Source organism: Sturnira hondurensis, unplaced genomic scaffold (assembly GCF_014824575.4).
Source record: "Sturnira hondurensis isolate 20B ecotype Veracruz unplaced genomic scaffold, ASM1482457v3 Scaffold0010128, whole genome shotgun sequence".
In the NCBI taxonomy this organism is placed as follows: Eukaryota; Metazoa; Chordata; class Mammalia; order Chiroptera; family Phyllostomidae; genus Sturnira; species Sturnira hondurensis.
In genome coordinates, this window is record NW_028082759.1 from 5429782 (window position 1) to 5455857 (window position 26076).

A 26076-nucleotide genomic window follows, 5' to 3' on the forward strand; every position below is an offset into this window, starting at 1 on the left:
TCAATCAATTTTAAGAACAACATCAGAGTGTTAAAAATACCTGCTCAACGGTCTCACACATTTTTGAACATGTTGCATTTCAGCATTTCAAAGGTTTGGTATTGAATTTAGTTTATTTTGGTGTTCAGTTATAAAAGCATACCAGGACTGAAAAAGATATGCAGCTCAAAATGAAGAAAAGTACATCTAACATATTTTATTTGGAAAATGTTTAAGCCTCAGGAAAAATTTGTTTACAAGTTTTCAAGTGTGCAGATATAACTTATTTTCAGAGGAACATTTATAGTGTTTTCAGCAACAAAATCATATAACAATGACAAAAATATTTCGAAACACCCCTTTTCGGGATAATATTGCCATAACGCAATTTTCAGTAATATATATACAAATATATATATTCCTACATAAAGCATCCCCTTTTGAAAGAGATAAATTACATGTTGCCTGTGTTGGATTTTACAAAATGTCTACTAGTATACTCTGGAAATTACTCTAAATTATCAGTAAATGTAAAGCATTAGCTTTTATAAAAGAGAAAGATGCTATTTTTTAAACTTTTTAAAGAATTTTCTTTCCCCAGAAAAGTCTCCGTGTTATGAAATAGTTAAAGTGTTTCTCCGTGTTTCATGTAGCAGATTGAACAGATTCTGTTGTCGCTGACTGTTCTCTTTCTCCCATGCCTCACGTCCTTAGGAAATATGGCTGGACTTGCCTTCAAATACTGACCTTCTCCAGCACCTGTCCTGCTACCACTGTAAACAAGCCTCTATCACCTCTAACATCATCACATGATTTCACACTTCTAACGTTATGCTCCTTGACTTTCTCAACACATTTGTCAGAGTGATTTTATTTTTTCTTTGTTTGGTAAGCAGTAGACAAATCATGACACTAATTGGTTCAAAACACAGTAGCGTCTTCCCATATCCCTCAGAGTAAAACTTAAAAGTCCTTATACTAACTCTCAGGTGCTACCTTGCCTGCCACACCCCGGGCTTCTTTCTCAAACACCCTCCTACTATTCTTCCCACACTTTGTTTTTTTGGGGAGGTTTTTCTCCAAAACGGTCTTCCCCTAGAGAGCTAGATCATTGTCAGCTTCCTCCACACTTCCTTTACTCAGGAAAAGGTGAGTCAGTCTGTCCATCCCATTTAATACTGTGAACAGACCTCATCCTGTGCATTTCCCCTCACCCTTGACTTTCCCAATCCCACATGGCCTTCCTCTACTATTTTACCTTTTCCAACAAGGACAGTGGGTGGGGATTGACTTTGGGAGTGATGGTTGGATAGGACAGGATAGAGCGATTAGGGGGGAAAATTGCGCCAACTGTAACTGAACAGCAATTAAAAAAAATACTACCTTACATATTATATAATTTGCATTTTCGGTATTCTTATTTTTCTTTTCCTTTTTTATTTATTGTTGTTCACTTAGACTTGTCCCACCTTTTTCCCCATTGTTCATCCCTAACCTGCCCCCCCGACTCCAACAGTCAACACCCTCCATCGTCTGTGCCCATGAGTCCTCTTATTTTTCATTGTTTTTTCCATCCCATTGATTCTAGACTACCAGAAGGCAAGCCTTTTGCATTTGTTTAGGTCCCTAGTATAACTTACACACTTAGAACAATACCTTGCAAATAGTCATTCTCAGTGTATAATTAATGAACCTCTAAATCTACTTCATTGGGAAAAGCAACTTGCAAAACTGAAAATGCCAAAACTTATTATTAAAGTCATCATCATTATTTTATTTCATAAAAACCATTATATTCTGCACCATGATTGTTTTAAACACATTTTAATAAGTATTTTACAAATAACAATTCTTTTTATTTAATTGTCACAATGATCTTTTTTTTGAGATGTGCACTATTGTTATCCCTTTCGTAGAGATGAAAGAGAACAAAGACTAGGGGCTGCTGTCAGCCACCCCTTGTGTAAAACTCCCACTGTCAACGTAGCCCCGCCTCCACGATGTGTTATATCAATGCTCAACATGCAGATGAATTCAGGCCTCCACGATCGGTCAATATATTAAACATTTATACAATGAAATATGATTTTTAAGATACAAAGAGCTATGAACAATACGCTAGAATTCCCTTCCCACCACCAGTCATCTTTCATTCCCACGTACTGTACACACTCCACTTTGGGGACCACTGAGAGAGAGAGAGAAAAAGAGAGAGACATTTTCTTCTAACCACCATTTATCAGGAAAATGATATAAATTAAAAGACAATGTTCAAGAATATATAATACCTAAACAAAAGATAAGTAGATTAAAAAAGTTTTCGTCAAAATAAGATGAAATACATTAAGAAGGTTTTATAAAAAGTATGTGATTGGGAAAAAACATTCTACATATGCTGATCTTTCAGGTCGAAATCAACTTTTAGCATGTTCATTTATTACTCAGTATAAATTTGCATTTGATCACCAATATTATTTTTCTAGAAAAATTGTTTTCAAACTTTGCCTTGAGAAACCTATGGCAATGAGGCATTTGTAGCAGGTGATATGTACTCTCACCAAAATGAACAAGAAGACTGGTTTTGACCCACTGAGTAACTTTGGAAGACTTTGTTTTAATAAAAGGTTATGATACTATAAGTTGGAAATTTCTCTCCCGTATCATAAACACTACAATTTTGTACATATAGCGACTATGCTTGACCTGAGGATAATCAGATGATTAAGCCACAATCATTCCTCCAAAGATTTATTGATTTATTAAATATTTTCATGAATATATTTCAAATAACTTAATATTTTGTTATTATAATTGATTAATGGTAATGATCTACACATTCAGGCCCCAGATTCTGTATTTCTTAACCATCCATGTAAGTATCTTTTTCCTAGTGTTACATTATCATAATGAGTTAATTTCTTATCCTATTGTTTTGTAAAAATATGTTTTAAATATCTTATATAATAATAGTTTTTATTTTTGCAGCTTTATAAACATATTGATAGAAATACTTTTTCTTTAATATTTTAAAATGTTATTTAAGGATACAATTTACTTACACTATGAGCATTTTTCTTTTCTTTTTTGATTTGATCTGTAAACCTTAACTCTCTCAAAGCCTCAACATAACTCTGCATATAAATTCATCAATATTTCCTGAGGGGACGAAACAAATATAAGAAATGAAAAATGCATGCTACACTGGTCATGGACCAGATGTATCAGATTCTAGAAAGATGGCTTGTACTGTAAGGGTGAGATACTGGTAACAGCAACAAAGATACACAGAACTCGGGGTTTCATCTTGACACAGAGGATCAGTTTGACACAGCTTGTTTATCAGGCTGACAAGGAGAGTACCAGCTGGCTAATTAAGTGAACCTAATTTAAACTAATGATGTAGATTCTCAAGATGATGCACTAATGGCTAGGGGAGACTGCTGATGATCCTCAAGAACACTCCCAAGGTGCCACCACAAGCCACTTCTGCATCCAAGCAGAACCTGATTTTGCTCCACAAAGGACAAAACGAGGTGAGTTGTTGACTAGTTAATCATTTATAGAGCAAAACTTTCCCTGTATGACATTCTCACAAAAAAATTGTAATAAGAAGAAAAGCAATGGCCATTTGATGTTTAAGCAACACCAGGGCTAGAGATTCCATTTAAAAACCATGACCTTTGACTTTTAAGCTGCAGATAGAAAAGAGACCAACAAATCCACTGGAAACAAACACACCCTAATGCTAATAATTGATCAAGAGGCTTGCAAAATCTTACGCTGTCAAAAATATTTTTATGTTAATAATGAAATGTAACAATGCTATTTAATTTCTTAAATGCTTAGGCCTAAAACAGACAGTTAGTACCAAGTCATACAGTCAGTACATGCAAGAGAAAAGTCAGAAACGTGACTTCTTAGGTAAGGCCAAGATAAAGCACTAGGGATCTGTCTATTTTAACTGGGTTGAAAAAGAGAGCTTGAAAGATTAAATGTAAATAGATATAGTATTCTTTTTAATTTTTTTCAAGAATAAGGCATTTTGGACTTCACTACTTTTTTTCTATTTCCACATTATAAAATTTTACAGTGTTTTCTATCATGCTTGGGACATGATTAGAATTTAACTATACTGTAATTAATATTGTTAATGGCCTCAGTATAATGTACTCAGATTAAAAATAAATAAATAACTCAAAGTACATCACATAATCAGGAAGTCTAATTTAATTCTGATACAAAAAAGTGTCCAGATTAAGAAAGGAGACTATAGTTTTACAAAATTAACTTTGTACTTTGCAGTTGACCTTAAGAATGATATTAAAGGGATTTATCTTTAATATAAATAAAGCTTTAAATCATGAATGAAGTTTTTCAAATTTAGATTTTTTGAAGAGTTGCTAGGGATATTTCTTTAACTAGCTTAAAACTTGAATTACCTAGATTCTTAAGTTATAAGGGTTCAATGTCTAAGTCTATAAAATCTATCACTTACATTGTTGTTTTTAAATTAGAAAAAGACTTGAAAGAATTAGAAAGCCTCTGAGATGAAATATTTTGAAGCATAGTAATAGAATATTTAGTGTCTTCATAATTCACTTTTAAGCATTTAGTCCTTCACCTTTGAGGATTAAATTTATATACTCAAAGGTAATGTCTGGACAAATGTAAGAACGTGTTATCTTACTGAGTAGGTAGTAGACTTATGGACTCTTTATCTAAAGAAGTCCACATGCTGAAATTACACATGGATACAGAAATCAAATTAGACAAATTCAAAGAAGAAATACTAATTTTTAAAGAGAATCTAATATGATATAACTTAATTTTATAATTAGAGTCCACAGCAGAGCTGAAGAAGTAGTGTCCCTATCAGAAAAAAAATGCAAGACTGGATAAACCCAGTTGGAAATTTTTATTTAAAAAGTTTCCATAGAATAGATTGTTACAGAATTGCTCGTCATTCATCTGCTACTTAACTCTCCTTTCCAAAGAGGTGTTCAGGAGTCCCTGTAATTCAAACCTTTTTTTCATTGTCAGAAAAAAAACAGGTTATGGAGTGTTACCCATAACACTCCATAACCTCTATAGAGCTGTGTGAGCAACCCCATGATATACCCCTGTCTCTGCCTTTTTACTCCAAAAATGAAGTTCCCATGTTTTCCCTACAATAGGGATGTAACTGATATGTTATCCTCGCCAAAGATCATAATAGACAAGGGCCCAGATACTGGACCCTGACTGCCTCGCTGCATATGCTGCCTGTCCCCTGGCTGTTGGGCAGCTGAGTTCAAGTAGACGGCCCAAGTGGGACAGTCTTGGAAAGAACAGGGAATGAAGCATTTGGTGGCTCGAATCTGAATGGTTTTTCATGACCATGTCTATGGCAATATTTGGTAGAGGTTATTTGTCTCTGCCATTGACCGAGGTACATATTAATACTTGTTTTACTACTATAGTAAATACCTACTATGTTACTATTGCCTAGTAAAGCTTTTTGTTATCTCAGGCTTTGTTAGGAATCCAATGAGAACAATATAAAACCATTTCTAGGATGATAAGCAGCAGTATCTTCATTGGCCTCTGAGCGGACTCTCCTTGCTCTAGCCAAGGAGAATAAGCAACTCTGAGGATGAATTTGTGAAACTGGCCATGTTAGTATTATGCATTCATGGAATCAGACTTTTGAAAACAAAAAATTTAAATTACTTCTCTAATTCATTAGACTCACGGAGAAGTATGGAAAGAGCGTTTGTAGAAAATGCATATATTCTACAGTTGTCCAAGTAATGAAGCAAGTTATAAATTACAATCACATGGCAAAGCACAAGTTACCAGTACGTACTATTAAACTACATTAAAGTAAATATTTTTAGTCATTGTCAGAGGCAGGAATCATTCATACCTGCACGACTTTTTGGGACTGCACATCGACAATGAGGACTCTGTCCAAAGTCGGCTGTGCTACATAGATGAATTTGTCTTTGACATTAACAGCTGAGGCCCACACACACTTCTGAACATCGTCTCCTTCAGCTTTGGGACAGACTTCATCCTATAATTTAAAAAATAAAACATAAAATGAGTATTTTAAATGATAACATGCCACGGCATATTCTGGATAAAATTAATTGTACTTTACTACTTTTAGCATCAAATGTAAATATAATAATTGATAAATGAGAGTTAAATCAATCAGAACAGTATATAGTGTGTATTTAAGCTCATTAAATATTTATAGAAACTAATATGAGTGCTAAGGAGTTACTCAGAATGGTTACTTAATCTTTCTATTGGGCATCAAGACCAAATTTTACAAAATCTTTTTATTTTCCCAAGCCTTTTTATTCTATTCCTTTACTTTAGGACGGCCTTCTGGTTAAATATTGCATAGTTTGGGCTGGATGGCCATAAATGAGGCAAAAAATGCCTCTATTTCTTTCTTTCCTGCACTTTGCCAGTACATGAATGTTGAAAGGATATGTAGGCCTTTGTGACTCATACTGTCAGAGGCATCACAAGTATAAGAAATGTCATTTAGCTCATTATTTTTGTTTCGAGGTTTTTTTCAAATTCACTGGTCTATTGGTTTCATAAGTCTTTCAACTTACTTATAGTTATAAAAACCACTAAGAAGAGATTTGTTGAACTATACATAAAATACATATATAATAATAAATACTTATTTATATGATGATATGATAATTAATAAACAGATATTTCATTTGTTTTATGATATAGTTCTGATCATTGACTACATATACATATCAATAAATATCTAATTTATTGATTTATATATTCTAGTTAGTAACTCTTAAATTAGAATACTCTCTTCTCTAACTCAGATGAAAAAGCTTATCATTCATCAGACTCTATTTACCGTTAATAATCATGAAACAAAATCAACAAAGTTCTCATTATCAACACCATTAAGCATTTCCATTAATTTAAAGATCATAAGGACAACAGACAAACCACATTTGGCATTTGATGAGTAGAACAAACACCTCGACAGTGTAAACCTTCTCAGGAAGGACAACCATAACAGGTGGTTTCCCTGTTCACGCAAAATTTAGAAAATAACGTGAAAACCAGAGCAGTCTGAAATGAGAAGCTCAGTATGTGCTCTGCTGGTTTTGTTCTCCAAATTTCCGATCTGACTCAGGGAGGATCTGAAGGGTCCACTATTTTCTAAAATCTCGTCCAGAAGTTGCCAGGCTCAGCCAGTGCACCACAAACATGTAGTAGTAACATCTTCTAAACAGTACCAGCTGTTGCAGGCTTCCAGGACAAAAACTAAACAAGTTTAATCTAACTGAAAACTAAACATCCAATGTGTGCTTCTGGTAGCGTTGGAGGTATGAAATTACCCCCATTCCATGGAACGTTCCACAATCATTCTAAGATGACCACTGGTAGGGTCATGCTGACAAACGTCCATGGCACCTGAAGCAGGCAGGAAAAAACTGAGGGTGGAAATCTGTCCTGAGCACATGCTCAAAATAGAGGACAGAATTGTACTTTCATTCATCAGTTCACCGAAACATTCTTTTCTCTGGCTAATGCTTTTTTTTTCTCTCAGAAAAGATATTAAGTATCTTTGATGAGAATTTATTTTGTGAGAATTAAACACAATAGAAAATATGTAACGGAGAGGCATGAAGAGGTGAGAAAAAAGTGGGACCTAAGGCTAATGAAAGGCCCAGAATACAGGAAAATTGTTTACAAGTTCTTTGCTGTTGTGTAAAAGCTACCGATGAAATCTGCCAAAATACCAGAAAGTGTGAGTGACCTGACACATAACTGTCAGCCCAACGACTGCTGAACCAGGAGCAATTTCCACTCCTTTGTTTGCTACAAAACTATTCAACAGTGAAATAAATGGCTCTGCTGGGAATTATTTCCTATTTGTATGCTGTTCCCATAAAATGTCCCTGACCGGACTCACAATCATTTCTACAAAGCCATTAAAAGTTTCCTGAACTGTCATCCTGAATTTTCTTTTCTTCACTTTATGCCATTATTTCTGATTATAGTCTATTAGTCCCATTTTGCCATAGCACTCTTATTTTTCTAGCGTACATAGATTAATATTTATCTCTGTGGATAAAAATTGTAGAGGGATGTTTTCACATGCATTAGGCATTTAATGGGATGAAAGAGAAGCTAGAAAATACCGGGGAAGCAAAATAAGATTAAGATAATACATACTGATGAGGAAAATTGTCAGGATTATATCAGATAGTATCATTAAATTACTTTGGATAGAAATGTATACTACCATTTAGAGTGAAAGGAATTAATAAGACATTAGAAGTAATGAGGATGAGAGTCAATAAGGAAAATACAATTCTAGTTCATAATTAGAACTTATCTATATCCCTTTGGGTTATTTCCACACTTAATTACATATTTCCTGTGTGTGTATTAACCTCTTCAAAAAATGTTACAGGAATACAAGATACTCATACATTACCAGTGATGATGGAAGTTTGATTTAGTCATTAAAACGGCATTGATGATATTTGATTTGCTAAACGTAACTAGGTCAAGAGATGAATATATGCCCTCATCTTCTATAGTAATTTGCTATTTTTGTTTATTGTATTGATTACCTATGGAAAATATTTTGCCCTTGAATCTCCAAATTCCCATCTCTCCCTTTTTTCTCCCTTCTCCTCTTCTTCTTGTTTCTCTTCCTCCTTCTTCCCTTTCATCCTCAGAGTCCCCCTTTCAGCGCATCTTGAATCATCACAGAAGGGACAAATGCTATTTGTCCTGAGCAGCTCCATTTTCTTTGTATGCAACCCAACTTTCCATCATCATTCCCACCTCTTATCCTTCTCTAATCATAGATTTGTCCACTGTTCTTTGCCTTTGGAAAGGTCTGCCCCACATTTCATTTGTAACTTTACTTATGTCTTCAAGTACTCAAACATGCATATTCTGCTTTACTTAAGAAGCAAACAATAAAACCACATGAATTGGCTTCATCTGCTTTCACTTTCAATCATGTATCGAGTTTCCTTCAGACTTTACTCAAGCTGCCTAGAACTTCACTTCCATTTCCTGGTCTTTCGCTGTAAATTGTTCATACTGCTGAACAAACTGGTTTTCATGATCCTATCTTTTCCAGAAGAGACGTCTTGAAAAGACACCAGTGGCCTCAGAATATCTCATTAGTCATCAGTTCTTGCGGAAGCATTTATTGAGCACTTCCTTGTGAAAGATACTGTGCAAAGTCATGTGTATAAGTAAAAACACGAATATGAGAGAATGCCTGCTAGTTGCTTATAATTTCTACTGCACTTGGCTGTTTCCAATAATTAATTCTTCCTAAAATGTTGTTTATTCTTGGAAGGTGAGGCACAGCAAACAAAAGCCCCAGGCCAAAGTCAACTCACTGCCCAGTTTGATGCAAGGCCCAGGGAGCCAGAATGTTCTTTGGCATCATTGAAAATTAACAAAAGAATATTATTTCATGACATATAAATATTATATGGAATTCAAATTTACATAAATAAAGTTTTATTGGAACACAGCTACAACCATTTATTTAAATACCATGACTGCTTTCATGCTATAATGGCAGACTAAGACCATGGGGACTGCAAAACTTACATATCACCTGGACTTTAGCAGAATAAAATGTCACTGAACAGGAGTTCTTACCATAGTTATTTAAATCCTACTGGTTAAAATTCCATCAATAACGGCTTCTTTATCTTTGTTCTCTAATTGTGACTTCAGGAAAGCTAAACCCTAGACTTTGGTTTTCTGCTCTATTTCCTTTACCTTAAATTTCTCTGAAAGATTGTTCATTCTTATTACTTAATATTATTATCATGGACAGATGACACAGGCCTTCCTCACTTGGTCTCTATCCACCAAAAAACAAACAACAACAACAAAAATGCTGAATGGGCAATTTGAAAAAAAAGACATAATAGTATAAGTATACTATACTATTATAGTATACTATATTCATAGAAGTAGTAATGGTGATTCAAAATTAAACAGAAAATAAATCAAGACAAGATAAAATATGCATGCACACACACATTACCACACATTGACAAATAGATAAGAGATATAATAGGTAGGTAAGAGAGAGATAAATAGGTGATTGAGATAATAGATGGTATCCATCTAGGGATAGATAATAAGGCTTGGTTTATATTAGGGAAGTTTAAAAACCTAAGTAGTTCTATAAAATAACAGGACTCTCAGGCAGTAAACCTATGCACAGAACATAATTATAGTTGATAGATAAAACATCCTTTCTATAAACAAAGTTTAAAAGTAGATTTAATAATCTAAAGTACTGGGCTTAGTTGGATGGATAACAAAAGCACCCAAAAAGCAAGATAATCAAACATTAATAAGTTAGGGTTCTCTAAGACATAAAGAAAAGTAAAATATCTGATCTTCTGCATAGCTTGGAATACAAATGCATTTCATAAGCAGTTGTGAATGAAAAAAACTGGCATTGCTATCACAATGAAGATACAATAAGTGTATAACAAATAAGGTGACCTAAGATGTATATGAGGCAGGACTCAAAAATAAACTGAATTATCCTCTGGAGGGTGGGCCCCTTGCAATGCAGGCTTCCCCCACTAGGCGCGTGTTCTGGGAACCTATGGGAATAAGCATACAAGCTGGTGTTGTGAGAGACAGCATTCATTTGGTTTCAGTGAATTTTTTTGGTAGATTCTTTGAATGCCTCTGCCCATTTCACGATGGGTGATCTGCAAGTACATCTGTCCACAATGCACTGAGTGCTCAGCAATTTTTTTTACCAAAAACAGCTTGGCACCCATGCCTTACCCTTTCTATTCACCTGATCTCTCTTTGGGCAAAGTTCTGGTTTGTTTGTTTCCCTGGATGAAATACGTCCTAAATGAGAAATTTTTTGCTGACGTGAAAGAGTTGAAACAAAAAATGGCAGATGCACTAAACAGCGTCAACACCAACAACTTACTATTGTAAGCAGTGGAGATACTGCTTTGAGCAGTGGGAAAAAAGGTCTTAATAGGTACATTGCCTCAAATGAAGAGTACTTCAAAGGTGACTGAAGTTTAAACATATAAGAAAAAATACACATTTTTTTTACAAATAAATTCCAGTTTGGGGGGGTCCAGACTTGTACACCCAGTTCGGGCATGAGCTGAGCAGCATTGTTGATCCACCTAAGGGTGGTAACAGACACTCCTAGACAGGTGCTGAACCAGGGGAAATGAATATTGAGTCAAAGGGGTGGGAGAGGGTTTCATGTTTTGATAAATACATAAACAGAAGCATTTAAGTTTGAAATGGCTTCCTCAGGAAATATGTGTTTAAATTAAGTCTTTCATCCAGAATCATTAAGTAACTGAATTCTAGAGTAGCGTAATTCAAAATGTGGTCTGTGGTCTGTGGAAAGGTACCAGCTAGCATATCATTTATTATCAACCTGGTAATAGTACAGAAATTAAAAGTAGCCATTTAGAATGTTTTAGAGCAATTTGGTATTGCCATAATACCCACAGGCATGCTCAGTGGACCTATACCCTTGAACATGATTTAGACCAGCTTGGGTCTTGTAGGGCCTGCCTGGGGGGTATCACAAGATGGAAACTACTGGTTAAAGAAATAGGTTGAGCAAAACCCAAAATGATTCTTTCCCACGAATAGTCTAAAAAGCACTGATCTGAGTTTTCTAGCTCTCTCTCTTTTAAGTAGCTTTTTAAAAAATTCAAAAGTCACAATTTGAGTCTATTAAGATAAATAGTAAGCCCTGGCTGGTGTGGCTCAGTGGATTGAGCACAGGCCTGCGAACCAGAGGATCGCGGTTCAATTCCCAGTCAGGGCACATGCCTGGGTTGCAGGCCAGTTCCCTGCGGTCCAACTCCCAGCAGGGGACACATGAAAGGCAACCATACATTGATGTTTCTCTCCCTCTCTTCTTTGCCTCTAAAGATAAAATAAATAAATAAAATCTTTAAAAAAAAGATAAATAGTAATGTGAATAATAGAACAGAGGAAAAAAATCACATTTATCAAATGCAATAGAATGCCAATAGTTGTTCACATTGAGGTTTGTTCAGTTCATCATGAATCAAGGCAAATGAAACAAGGGTTCCTTTGTACTAAATTAGAATGTTTATGTTGGGATTCCCAGAATATTTTTATAGCCATATAAAAATATATATAATCAAGGTAGAGCTACTTGTGTATACACTAGCTATGCTCTAATTTTAAATCTTGCTTTGCAACACTAAAAAACTAAATCTTAAAACAATGTGTTAAACCATTCAATATTAATGGCTATCTCTTTAATTGGACCATTAAAAATAAAGACAATAAGGTTAAACTACTTTCATCAATTTTTAATTGAGCCCACTGCTTATAACCCAAACAAAACAACTGCTCTTTTCTTTAATTAGATATATTACATTTATCTCGTTCTATTTGCTTTTCATTTATTAAAGTGTCATAAACAGTCTAGCTCATATTAATCAAAGCATAAGTAGTTACAGCAATTTAGGGGTTGACCTGCATTAATCTAGCCTATCTTAAAAAACTGTCATAGGAGAATTTTGATTCTAGTACATCAAGGTACAAGGACCAAGTGACAGATATTTTTACCTTTTCTTTTGACATAGGAAGAATGAATTTGTGCCTTTCAGTGTTACAATAAAAACAGAGCTGATAATATTACACCGTCATAAACTGAGGGCTGGTTTCTCTTTAGAGGGAGTATATTAAAGATGTTAAGAAAACAGGCTTTGAGGTCAACTAGACCTAGATGTAATGTTCAGCTTTACCCTCATTAACTGTGTTAACACTCCTTTGAAGCCTTGTTTACCTCACTGGCATAATAATATTATCCATCACATGGGATTATGATGCAGGTTAAATGAATCATGTTTGAAAGTGATCAATAGATGTTACCTATTATTTTCATATAGAAATTCTCTATGGGCTACATTGCATGAAAACTATAATAATCAGCACATTTTTATACAACTTACAAATTTTTCCCACAGTTTTTTAGACAAGAACTTCACTGTGGTTATTTAAAATTTCAAGGAGTTTCTTGAAGTGTAAAATTATTATTGAAGCCCTTGTTGGTGTAGCTCAGTGGATTGAACGCGGGCCTGTGAACCAAAGGATCACAGTTCGATTCCCAGTCAGGGCACACGCCTGGGTTGCAGGCCACTTCCCAGCAGGGGACACGTGAGAGGCAACCATACATTGATACTTCTCTCCCTCTCTCCTTCCCTTCCCCTCTAAAGATAAATAAATAAAATATTTGAAAAAATAAAATAAAATAATTATTGAGTATGCGGTCAGGAGAATTTTTTCCGCCTTTATTATTTGGCAGTTCTGTGACAATGAACAAGTCACTCGACTTTGCTCATTTCTCCACCTGAAAATTAAGAGGATTAAACAAGGATACTGTCAATTGTTTTAATAAAAGAACAATGTTCAAAGGTATCTGAATTACTTCTTCTCTGCTGAAGGATGTTTCATCAGTCATAAAAATAATGCACTAGGTTAAAAAAGCTGACTTAAAAAATAAATTTGTAGATTGTTAAATTTCAAATGCTTACAGAACACAAGAGAAAAGAACTCGAGATATGTTTTAAGTACAGGACTGGATGGTTTGTGTCTTGGGTCTCCTGCTCCTTGTAAATGAGCTGGACCAACCACCCTGGCGAGGGTTGGTCCAGGAACCAGTGGGCATGAAAGATCTCAGTTGCAGGGCCTTAACGTCTGTTTAAAAAAACAAATTTGAATAATGGGGAGATAAAATTAAATATTAAGACCAAAGGTTTGAAGTTTGATTGAAGAGCAAGTAAATAAAGATTGCCAAAACATGTTTGAGTTAAAAGCTAACATTGCGCATTAAAGGAATCAGACAATTATGGAGTATATCAGGAAATATAAATTGGATGGGCCCACAGTTTATGGTGGATCGATTTCATTAAAAGGTAGTGTGCATAGTTAGAATGAAAGAATTAGTTGTGTTTACTTTTTCCCCAACATAATGAAGACTTGATTTATTTAGAAGCAATGATATTCTTTCCTAACTGTTTAACAAAAGCAATTAGTGAGTTAGCTAGCTGGATGAAAAATTAAGATTAAATTTTTTTCTTACCTTGTAACACATGAAGTGTTAACTGACCACTGCCCCCCCCCAAAGAAGCTGCCTGTAGTGTGTAAGCCTTCTTTAATATGATGAAAAGCTCATTTAATCATGACATCACTTTTATATCCTGTAACTTTGCCGTATTTGTGTATTGTTTCTAAAAGTTTTTTTTGGTAGAATCTTCAGCGTTTTGTATGTAAAGAGCCATGTCATAAAAAGTGACACTTTTATTTCTTTATTCCCCATTTGGATGGCTTTCCTTTCTTTCTTTTGCCTGATTGCTTTGCCCAGGACTTCTAGAACTATGTTGAATAAGAGTGGTAAAAGTGAACATCCCTGTTTTATTCCGGATCTCAGAGGAAAAGCTTTCAGTTTTTCAACATTGAGTATGATGTTAGCTGAGCATCTGTCATATATGGCCTTTATTATGTATTTTCACCGAATAGTTTCGTCATAAATGGATGCTGTAGCTTATCAAGTGCTTTTTCTGTATCTCTCGCAGGATTTGCAGATGTCAAACCCTCCTTGCGCCCTGGCACGGACCTCACTCGATCACGATGCACTACTTCTTTAATGGAGTGGTGCATTCTACTCTCTCTCTCAGCCTTTCTCAATTTGTTCTAACGGCATATCTGTTACTTTTTTAAAAATAGTACTTTTTGTGAATAAAACTAAGTCTTAACCAGTATAAGATCCATGTAAAATAGCTTTATGTGATTGTGTAAATCTCAAGTAAAAAACTTCCATCCTTAAAGACATTTGTATGAACAATTCTTTGTCAGACTGCTCAATTTTACCCTTAAGAAGCTGCTGTTGAAAAACCCAAATTACATTAAATTAATGTACATACATTTCTTTCTAAAGAGAACAGAATGTACTCTTACATGTGTATAGCAATCCTTATTACTCATATAAAAATGCTTTAAAATTATAGAAATAAATTGTTTGACACATACATCATTCTGGTCACATTTATTCAAATAACTTGGCTGGTACTTTTTACTAATCTTTTAAAGAAGACTTAATATGCTATCTTAGATAAAATTACCTGACCCAATTAACATGCTATACAAGCTCTGTTAAAATGCTGTTGCACAATTTACAAATTTCCCACTGTTTTCCCCCAATGTTAGGCTTTTACATTCTTAAAGTCTAATAGAAACACATAATAAGAATTTTAAAATAGTGTGATTTTAATAAAAGATTAGAAGTTTTCTTTAAGTCCAGGGCTTCAAAGACCAATTTCATGAATTTATTACTTTTAGAATCTACAGAGTAATCTTCTGAGGACTAGAGGTAGTTTACATCACTCTCTTTAGGAAGCTCTTTGCAGGATATCATTGTAACCACAAAGGGACAATAGCTTAAATTTTTATCACTCTGTATCTCTTTGTAAATGAAGCCATTTTTCGAACAGAGAGACCCACTGAGAAAAGAATAAGTGGGGGGATATTTCGATTACCTTTCTAAAATATACAGTGGTATTGAATTCTAAAGGTTGCTCAATGGCTTCATGGGGAAACGAATTGTCTGCATTACCTAAAGGAGATTTTTTAACAAGTAGTTTCGCAGACAGAGTTTGGAGAGGTAGTGATTTCATTAGAAACAGAATGAAATGCTGAGAAGGGAAATTTGGACATTTGACTAAGGGAACTGACGAATGCCCTGAAGGCCACACTGCTTGAGGTGATGGGGGACAACAGCAGAGAAAGAAATGGGGACTTCTGTGTTCCCCATTGTTAGTCTCAGTTTAATGTCTTCACGCCTAAGTATTCTGGACGTTATAAAGAACCTATTCTCATGTACAAATGCCGTTCTAGTAGAGTGCGAATAGCATTTATTTATAAAGGTAGAGTACTTTTCACACGTGGAAGTCCAAAATCTAGAAAACAGACATTTTAGAGGAGATTTACATCTGAGGTCCCGTAGAAACTGTTGCTCTGCATTTCAGGGTTATTTAGCATTAACACTGGGGATAGGACATCTTGTGTGTCTCTTGAACTCTTCCAGTAACCATGAAAAAATAGGTAACAGTATGTCATATATGAAGAACAAGAGCTAGATTATAATAAGCAAACACAGAAGTGGCTAAGTTATAATGTAGTAAAGATTGAAAGAGGGTAGGGAAAGGACAACACAACAGTTGGAAACTAGAAGAGTGAAAAAGTAGGTAACCTTGGAAAAACCTGTCATCCTGGAGCCTGTAATTTAAACATTTTGCTAAACCTATTTCAGTGTTAGTCTTGATTTCATAAGTCTACAGGAGGATTCTATTTGCTTGAAGTTCATACTGTTGATGACAAGGTGAAATCATGTGTACAACTAGTATAAATACAGCAAGAATTCTCTCTAGTAGGGATACCTAACAAAAAAGAAAATAAAAAGATGAAAGTATAACTGAAAACATGCTGTATGAATTTTTACTAACTCAGTATCAGAAGCTGAAGCCTGATGCAATCTGACATTGCACCAAAATTGAATTTTTATTTAGAGTAAGCAAACAGCATCTTCAGAGGGGTTTGATGGGAGATTCTGTATTTTAAACATACCAGTTTTTATCTAACCTTTACTGGACAGGGAGTTATTTTGGGAATTGCACTTCTACTCTCTTAATATCCACAGTGAATTGGAAAAATATTATATCCATGTTAATCTTTTTTTGTAGGAAAAAATGATTGCAAAAGACTCATTTCCACTACTTGCACCTAAGAGATTTATTTTGCAAGATCCAGATGAAGTAGCTTTTTTTTATTCAATAATAGAACTCCGAACTCTTAAACAGAGCATCTGCGTAAGTACATTTGGACTATGTGATTCTGAATAATTAGACCCATGAAATTATATTTACCTTGAAAGAACTTAATGATAAATTATTCTATGAAACAATTTCACAAACACATTAAAAGAAGAGCAGTGCTTTGTGGTGATTGTAAAATAAGAATAAGTATTCTGGTAAGGAGAAAATTAGGTATATACGTCTTTAAACTTAGAGAATGTGTAGAAGAACGAAGGGCCTCAGGCTCTAAGCAAAGGCATTTTCACAAAATTCACTTAACAAGTGTTATTTGACCACCTGCTCTGTGTGAGGCACTGTACCAAGCGCATTGGGGATACAGACACCAATTAACCAAGACCCTTAACTAAAAGAAATAGTAAGATGTGATGGTTAATTTCTTATGTCAACTAGGCTATGCTAGCGCACAGTTGTTTGGTTAAGCTACTGTTCCAGATGTTGTGAAAGTGGTTGTGGAAGTGATTAACATTTACAATTAGTTGACTTTAAATAAAACACATCACCGGTCCTCCACTGAGAGGGCCTGACTCAATCAGTTGAAGGCCTTAGGACTTAACAATGAGGTTTCTCAGACTTCAACATAGAAATACTGCTTGAGTTCATAGTCTGCCTCCAGATTTCAGACTCAAGACAAAAACAATTTGTGTCTGAATTTCCAGTCTGCTCATCTTAGCTGTGGATTTGAGACTCAAGACTGCAACATCAACTCTTATCTGATTTTCTGACTGGCTGGCTTGTCCAACTAGTTTCAAACTTGCTACCCCAGCCACCACCGCCTGAGCCAATTTTGTAAAATAAAGATGTCAGCATAGAGTGACAAATACAGATATACATATAGATATAGATAATATTATTGGTTCTATTTCTCTAGAGAAAATTTTTCTCCTCACATAATACTCAACAATTTTCTCACAAAATTGTTTATAATTAAATACTTAAATCTAGTGGAATATTGCAGCAAATAGCTTACACACTCTGAAGCTGAAATCTCTTGGGTTTAAACATAGAAAACAAAATAAGTTCAAGTGAGAAATAATTATTTAGTTCAACCGTTTGTCTCAAAGCATAACATGACTGATTTTTTCCTATTTCTATCACTGTATACTCATGTATCATGAAAGTGTCTCTTTATACATAGTCTAATTATCTAAGCTAATTTCCCAGTAAAGAATGAAAAAAAACAATCAAATAAATTTCATCCACCTTAGCTATTATTTCAAGTAAGTGGACTATAATAATAACATAAGATATGTTTTTCTTGCCCTGGCTGGTGTAGCTCAGTAGATTGAGAGTGGACCTGTGAACCAAAGCATCCAGGTTCGATTCCCAGTCAGGGCACATGCCTGGGTTGCAGATCAGTTCCCAGCAGGGGACGCACGAGAGGCAACCATACATTGATGTTTCTCTCCCTCTCTCCTTCCCTTCCCTTCTAAAGACAAATAAATAAAATCTTTTTTTTAAAAGTGTAAAAGAACTGGTGGAATTAATTAAAAAGAAAAGAAGATATATTTTTCTTTTTTGGGATAAACAAAAACCTCTATATTCTACGTTGATCAATTATAAATGGGGCATGGCTTTAATCAGTTTGCCAATCTCTGTGTTATTCTTTTTTTTAAGATTTTATTTATTTATCTTTAGAGAGGAAGGGAAGGAGAGAAATATCAATGTATGGTTGCCTCTCGTGAGTCCCCCGCTGGGAACTGGCCTGCAACCCAGTCATGTGCCCTGACTGGGAATCAAACCATGATCATGCAGTTCGCAGGCCCGAGCTCAATCCACTGAGCTCTGTGTTATTCTTAGTGCTTTCAAAAATATATTGGTTAGCTGAAACATTCTTGTATTTTAATTTCAACATTGAAAGCATTAGAAATGTCATAAATTTAAACACACACTATTAAACAGTTGCTCTCTTCTTAAAAATATAAACCTAATTTTTCATAATCTTTTTTCTTACTCTCCCATAAGAGTATAGAAATTTTAGTAATTTCTTTGTTTTATGTAATATAAGATTGCTGCTCTTCTATTCCTATATCTTTTTATTTTACAATATGCATTCCTACATAATCCCATTTGTAGGACGACTACAAAATTTCCACAGCCAATGACTTGTAAATCTGATGCAGGAAATTAGGTCTTAATAATAAATCATCCCTGCTTGGTCATTGCTGATGTGGATAAGAGTTCTTAGACTGAAAGGTATGAGTTAAGGCTGTAATCATTGGTATTTGGTTTCTACTTTCTATTCAATTTTTTTGTTTTTACAGAAACTTATACACAAGTTATATTTATCTATATGTATGTGATTTTTCTCTCTGTGTACTCAGATATATAGGGGAGGTAAATAAACAGAACTCTATGTAGTTTCTACTCTAGATGATTTAAAAGGAAGTATGAGTAGCCAAGGGCTTTAAAGAGAAAGACACTCAGGTAAGTAAACTTCACATCCCTCTTGTCTGGACACATCAAACTGTCACATTAAGTGTCTGTTAGCTCTTTTAGCTTTAGACTCCAAATTGTAAAATTAACCAATCTATAGCCATTGAAAAATGTTCTGGAAAAGCACATTCTTTTAAGACTTGAGTCAAATTGTGTTGAACCATTTGCTGGTGCTCTGGAACTTCACCCATGTAACACAGGAAAAAAATTCTTTGCCTCTAAATTTGCAAATCAAAATTCATGGAGTGTATAGTTTTGTAATAGAAATATGGGTCTCACAGGTTATTTTACTAGATTTAGTAAGCAAAGTTTCAATGTCTGTGTCAGGTAGCTACACAACTGTTACTCCCGTAGAAATCAAAGAGAAACTCTCCCACCAAATTATTTTCCTTTTACTTAAATAATAATTTGATATCACATTTTTTAAATTTAATTCTTGTTCAAATACAGTTTTCCGTCCCCCACTCCCATCCCAGCCCACCCCTTGTGCTCCCCACCTCCCTCCCATTTCCACCCCCCTTAGTTGTTCTCCATGTGTCCTTTATATTAGTTTCTGTGAATCCTTCCCCTTTTCTCCTGAAATTCCCTCCCCTTTCCCCTCTGGTCCCTGTCAGCCTGTTCTAAATTTCAGTGTCTTTGGTCATATTTTGCTTGCTTGTTTGTTTTGTTGTTTAAGGTCCTGTTAAAGGTGAGATATCACATTTGTAATGCCTATGTGCTAGCCCAGATTTCTAATCCATAATGTTTTTTATAAAAACATGAATGTGGCATAAAATGGAATGGTTTGCATTATCAGAAGTAAATATTTACATTGTATATAAATATTTATTTACACACCTATACATGCACATGCCTTATTCAAAACAGATTTAGTTAGTGTTGATATTATATGATCATAAAACAAAATAAAATTGTAGGTATAGTTTAAAAAGTGCTTTACCTATAAATCATAGCTTAAAAGTGGTCACAATACCACTTAGAATTTACCTTATACTTAAAATAGTTTAAAATTAAACACAGTTTCATTTATTTTAAACAACCACAATATATTGAGTCAAATGTTCCTTTTATTTACATTAAGAGGTCATCAGACTACTTTGTGCTACAGGGTATCTGGGAGGAAGCTCGCCTATCTCATCTCACTCTCCTGATGCTTTTCTTCTCATTCTGGGGCATAGCTTTCAGATGGAAACTCTTCTCTCCAAAGAGGGGGTGGCAAAAGTAGGTTTATAGTTGCAAATATGCAAAACACAGTTTATTCTTGTATTATTCATTATTATATTATTTATTTGTGTTATAAATGTAAACCTACTTTTGCCTACCCCTATATATCCACATTCAACAACACCGATGGCCATTAGGATGCTAGAAATGAGGGCTTAAAATAAAGGGTCCAAACTACTGCACTAATATCTATTTTACTCCTATGTCATGGCCCTGCCTAACTTAAAAATGTGTTACAAGATGAGGTCTGCCCCTGACTCATTTTGGGTGTTTGGCATATGTGTGAACTTATATGGGAACACACAGTAACATAGGTATTTATAGTGTTACATATTTTGGTGTATATATATATATATATATCAGCATAAAATGATAATTTCTTACTTGCAAAATCATCCCTAATATATATATATATAAATCATATAAGGCACACATACATAAGTAAGTTGATATTTCCCATGCAAATCTAAATCATTCTTTTCACTGAGACCTTGCAAAAAAATGAGATGAGGAAGAAAAGGGAACAACCTACATTTATAAAGTACTGTTATATACCCCAATTTTCTACTAGATTATACACGTGCTGTTTTCTTTCACTTTGTTAAACTAAACATTGTCTACAAAAACAGGAGGCATTTGAAATTAAGGAGCAGGTGAAGTTATGACATGGACTCAATTTTGGTATTTTGCTTCTATTGCCTTTAATTACAAAGAAATAATTAGGAATACATAATATATTATTTTTGTCTCAAATATAAAACTTGCATGAATAACAGGCAATATCATAGTTTTAATATTTCCCTCCCAATATGTCTTGTATAGGTATATATTTCATTGTGTTTCTAAAATATAATTCTACTTAACAAAGCTGCTGCATAAAAATACAAATATATTATTAAAATACTCACCTGAAATCCAAGGAGCTTTTCACTGGGCTTAATGTGCCTCTGAAATTCACACTCTATAGGTTGTATCACTTTGATTCCATCTTCATAAAAAACATAGAACATGTTTCCAATTCCCAGACCTTAAAAATAAAAACCACATTCAAAATGAAATTATCAGAAAACTTTAAAACCAATACTCAGGGCCCCTCGTATTATTCACAGATGATTTATGGAGTCCTGTGATGTCAGTAAAGAAAACCATATGTGACCTTCATCGATGCCCTAGCAACTCTGTGATACTATGCAGACATTATACGTATTCTCCCCAATCTCCAATTTAGTGATTTCTTTAATACAATGCAATACATTTTTCATATATTTATAATAGTTATAAATTGAAATAATACACTTTTTGATGCGCAGATTATATCTGATACCTTCTCCAATTAATTTAGTTGTTAAGGAATAAAAGCACTTTTTGAAGAATTATATTTATTCGCCATGGCTGGTGTAGCTCAGTGGACCCAGTGCGAGTCTGCAAGCCAAAGGATCGCGGTTCGATTCCCAGTCAGGGCACATGCCAGGGTTGAAGGCCAGTTCCCAGCAGGGGATGCACGAGAGGCAACCATACATTGATGCTTCTCTCCCTCTCTCCTTCCTTTCCCCTCTAAAAATAATGAATGAATGAATTAATTAATTTAATTTATTCTATTACATTTATTAGAGATTCCTGGAGAAAATGAAATTTCATTCTTTGTATGAATTTAGTTTCTATAACAGTTTTAGAAACAAAAAGACTAAATCCTCCACACTTTGAAGAATATATATTTTCCTATACTAATGTTTATAAATATAATCTTACAGAGATGTCTTATATATAGTTTTTTTAAAACCGGCAGTATTTGGGGCCTATTTCTGAAACTTTAATTAATTCAAGGTTTTATAAAAAACCTGGGAGCACTAATTTAAATCATACTTTTTTCCACACTAGCAACCTAACCATGTGGCTGGCATCTCAGAATTTTGTTTCACTTCATAAACCCAACTGTAACCAGTGTAGGACCCTAAAAATGAGACACCTGGAATGCAGTCGGGATTCACTGCAGCCTGCACCTGGGGAGCTTATGCACCTTCTAGCCAACCTCCTTTCTTCTGCTTCTGCCTTGTTCCAACAGGTCCCGCCCTAACCGCATGTAGTCTTTCCTTTTTAGATCCTCGCCTGCGTAGGTCCCTTCCCCAGCTATGTTGCTTCCCACAATCTTGTTTATTCCGTCTAATTATCCCTTACATAATTCAGTGATGGCAAATGTTCTTCAAAAGATGAACAATGGCACAGGAATCTAGGTAGTTTGGAAATTCTAACCATTGTTGCTGAAAATTTTAAATTCTACAAACACTTATAAAGAGAAAGATTATTTAAATTGGAAAAAATCACTTAGCATTATTTTTGTTTTAATTGAGAATATCTGCAGGGTCTATTAAGTCAAGCCAGAGGATCACAATAAAAGTGTATTGATTTGTAAAATTGTTTGTTCGACTGTAGGCATAGGTTTTTAAAGATTTTTATTTATTTATTATTAGAAAGAGAGAAAGGGAAGCAGGAAGAGAGGAAAACATCAACTGGTTGCCTCTCACACAGCCCCAACCATGTATCTGTCCCACGACCCAGGAATGTGCCCTGACTGGGAATTTAACCTGCGACATTTTGTTTTGCAGGACAATGCCTGATCCACTGAGCCACACCAGTCAGGGGTAGACATATTTATTTTTATTAAATATGTTCTTAGTTTAAAGAGTCACCAATTCTGCTTATTTAGTCATATGTCCAGCTATTCTAGATTTAGATGAAAATGTATTCAAACATAATTATGACTTTGCCATGGTGTTTACAACTACCCTTTAGCCCCTTAAATTATCCCTACCTAATTACACATATACATTTTATTTATTTATTTTATATTTTGTTTATTTATTTTTAGAGAGAGGGGATGGGAAGGAGAAAGAGTGGGGGAGAAACATCAATGTGTGGTTGCTTCTCGTGTGTCCTGTGCTGGGAACTGGCCTGCAACCCAGGCATATGCCCTGACTGGGAATCGAACCTCGATCCTTTGCTTCACAGGCCCGTGCTCAATCCACTGAGCTACACCAGCCAGGGCTACACATATACATTTTAAATGCCTCCAGATCATTTCAATACATCTTTTTTGTTTTATAAATAATTTACATTACTTATATTTTAATACATGTAATCTTTATCAGTTAATCAATCAGTTAATCTTAAATCCAGAGAGAGTACTGCATTAATAGGGATTGTTCTGACTAGTAGCAGAAGTGGCAAAAACTAGAGTCAAGTCACATTTTAAAAAAAATAAAATTCAGCAGTTTTCAGCTATGCTTTATAATTATAGTTGTGCATAGAGGACTATAAATTCCATGCTCAATGAATAAAAATTTTAAAAAAATCAACCCTGGATGGTGTGCACTCAGATTGAGTGCCAGCCTGTGAAGCAAAGGGTCACTGGTTCATTTCTTATTCAGGGCATTTGCCTGGGTTGTAGGCGAGGTCCCCAGTAGGGGGCATTTGAGAGGCAAACACAAATTGAGGTGAAGTTTCTCTCTTTCTTTTCCCATCTCTAAAAATAAATAAATAAAATCTTTAAAAAATCTATGTATTTTTAAAGCAAAAAATAATATTTGTATCAGTAAGTTTCCAGGAAACTTTACCCTAAGATTGATGTAGTCTGTACACCAATGACTATCAATTTAACATTAATTGTCAAAACTTATGGCCATAACCAAGAAGTAATGTAGTGTCTGATTGTCAGTTGTCAGTTACATACTATGTTTGATGGTTATTACAAAGCCCGTACCATTTTTTAATGAATGTGAGTCTGCTCTCCTTCAGCTGCTGCAAAATTATCCTCCACTAACAGAATGAGAAATGTTTGAACCTGACACTGCTCTAAATCCAGATTGTTTGTAAACTTTCTTGCAAAATTTCCTGCCCTTTCCTATTATGTTACTTCTCCACATTCCGTGCACGGTATGGTCAGTGGGACTCCACTGAATTAAGCAACAGTAAAATTTCAGAGCTGCATTTTCCTCTATAAACCACTTAATCTATTCAAATCACCCCTTTTCTATGTGAGAGAGACCATCCCCTTGCTTTTTAAAATGTGAATTATGCATCAGCATTTTTACAAAGCATCAACCACATTTTAAGTAAAAAGTTATTAAAGAAATACCGGCATCATTATGTAAGGTTTAGTTTGTTTTTACATTTTATTGTTTCCAGCAGGAATGTAACTTCTTAGTGTTTATGAAATAGTAATGCCATGCATTAATATCATACTTAAAATAATAATTATAAAGTGAACAATAATGCCTCAATCTCATTGCTGTGAAATAAAAAGTAACTTACACCTTTTAGAGTCAACCTTGAGTTTCTCCCTCCCCACCCACAAGAGATATGTGAGTATTTTGCTATTATTTTCCTACTAGATATATTTTTTATCAACTATTTTATTTAAGTTTTAGAAGAAGAATTTATGATATTAATATATGGTGTAGATGTGTTTCTTTTTAAATTCACTGCTCTAATATTGTACATATACACATTTATTATGAATATAGTAGGCACAAAACAATATAAATTACCTGATGATGAAGATGTTGGTAATAGAAGGCATTAGTGCATGCATTAGCTTTATTTGTATATTTGCATATATTCATTGAAACTATTAAGTTCCTATCTCCTAACCTTTTTTGAAAGGGGATGGAGGAGTGTAACCAAGAGAGATCAACTCCATTCCCTGGCTTCAGACAGCTCTGGGGCACATCATGGCTACAGCACTGACTGGTACACCGGGGTAAGGTTATTCAGTGTGTGTCAAAAAGTTTTCCCATCTTAATTTTGGAGATAATCACTATGCTTATATTACACAGCTGTTGTAAGAATTAAATGAGATGGATAAATTAAAATATTTATTAGAATGAATAACTGTCAGTATTTTTATAACTGCCATTATCTCTTCCTTGAAACATGAGTAGGGGGAAAAACAATTGCTAAAATGTATACAAGAAAACAGAACATGATTTCTGTCTCATGTTCTCCTAAATCCATATTGTGAGATATAATACTAAGTTTCAGTTTTTTTATGATACCAAATTCTATGAGTCCACGAACTGCTAAAAGTTCAACTCGATTTTCAAGTAGAGCAGTTCTCAAAGTTGATCCTTTCAGTAGACGTACAAAGCCAAAGCTGTTTTTATAATAATACTAAGATATCATTTGTGTTTTTTTTCTCTCGGTCTTACAAATTAGATTCTCGCAGGAGAATTCTGTTTCGACAGGGTACATGACACATGATGTTGGGTGAAGTCACAACAATTCAATGCAGAAGCAGATAATCCAGCATTTCTTATTCAGTCAGACACTTAGAAAATTTGAAAAATGTAAAACAAAATGAGTCCCCTCACTGTTTCCTGGAAATATAGCTTTAAAATAATGTGTTATATATGGCTACACGTAATTGGGTTTTTTGGTTTACTTTTCATAAATAAATAAATACCCATTTAAATTTTTTCTGTTGTAATTTTTAATATGGTAAGTATAAGTA

The 26076-nt window shown here is 34.5% G+C and overlaps 1 protein-coding gene across 4 annotated transcripts in view; it reads right to left on the reverse strand.

The window, feature by feature from the left end:
- The window catches only part of FSTL5 (follistatin like 5), a 558399-nt gene that overhangs the window by 48539 nt on the left and 483784 nt on the right, over positions 1–26076 (reverse strand). For all 4 annotated transcript variants that reach the window (XM_037058318.1, XM_037058317.1, XM_037058316.1 and 1 more), the window contains 2 exons: positions 21479–21597; positions 5885–6034 (listed from right to left, as the gene is read on the reverse strand). In XM_037058318.1, coding sequence (XP_036914213.1) covers positions 5885–6034; positions 21479–21597 — 269 coding nt within the window. The remainder of the gene's footprint in view (positions 1–5884; positions 6035–21478; positions 21598–26076) is intronic.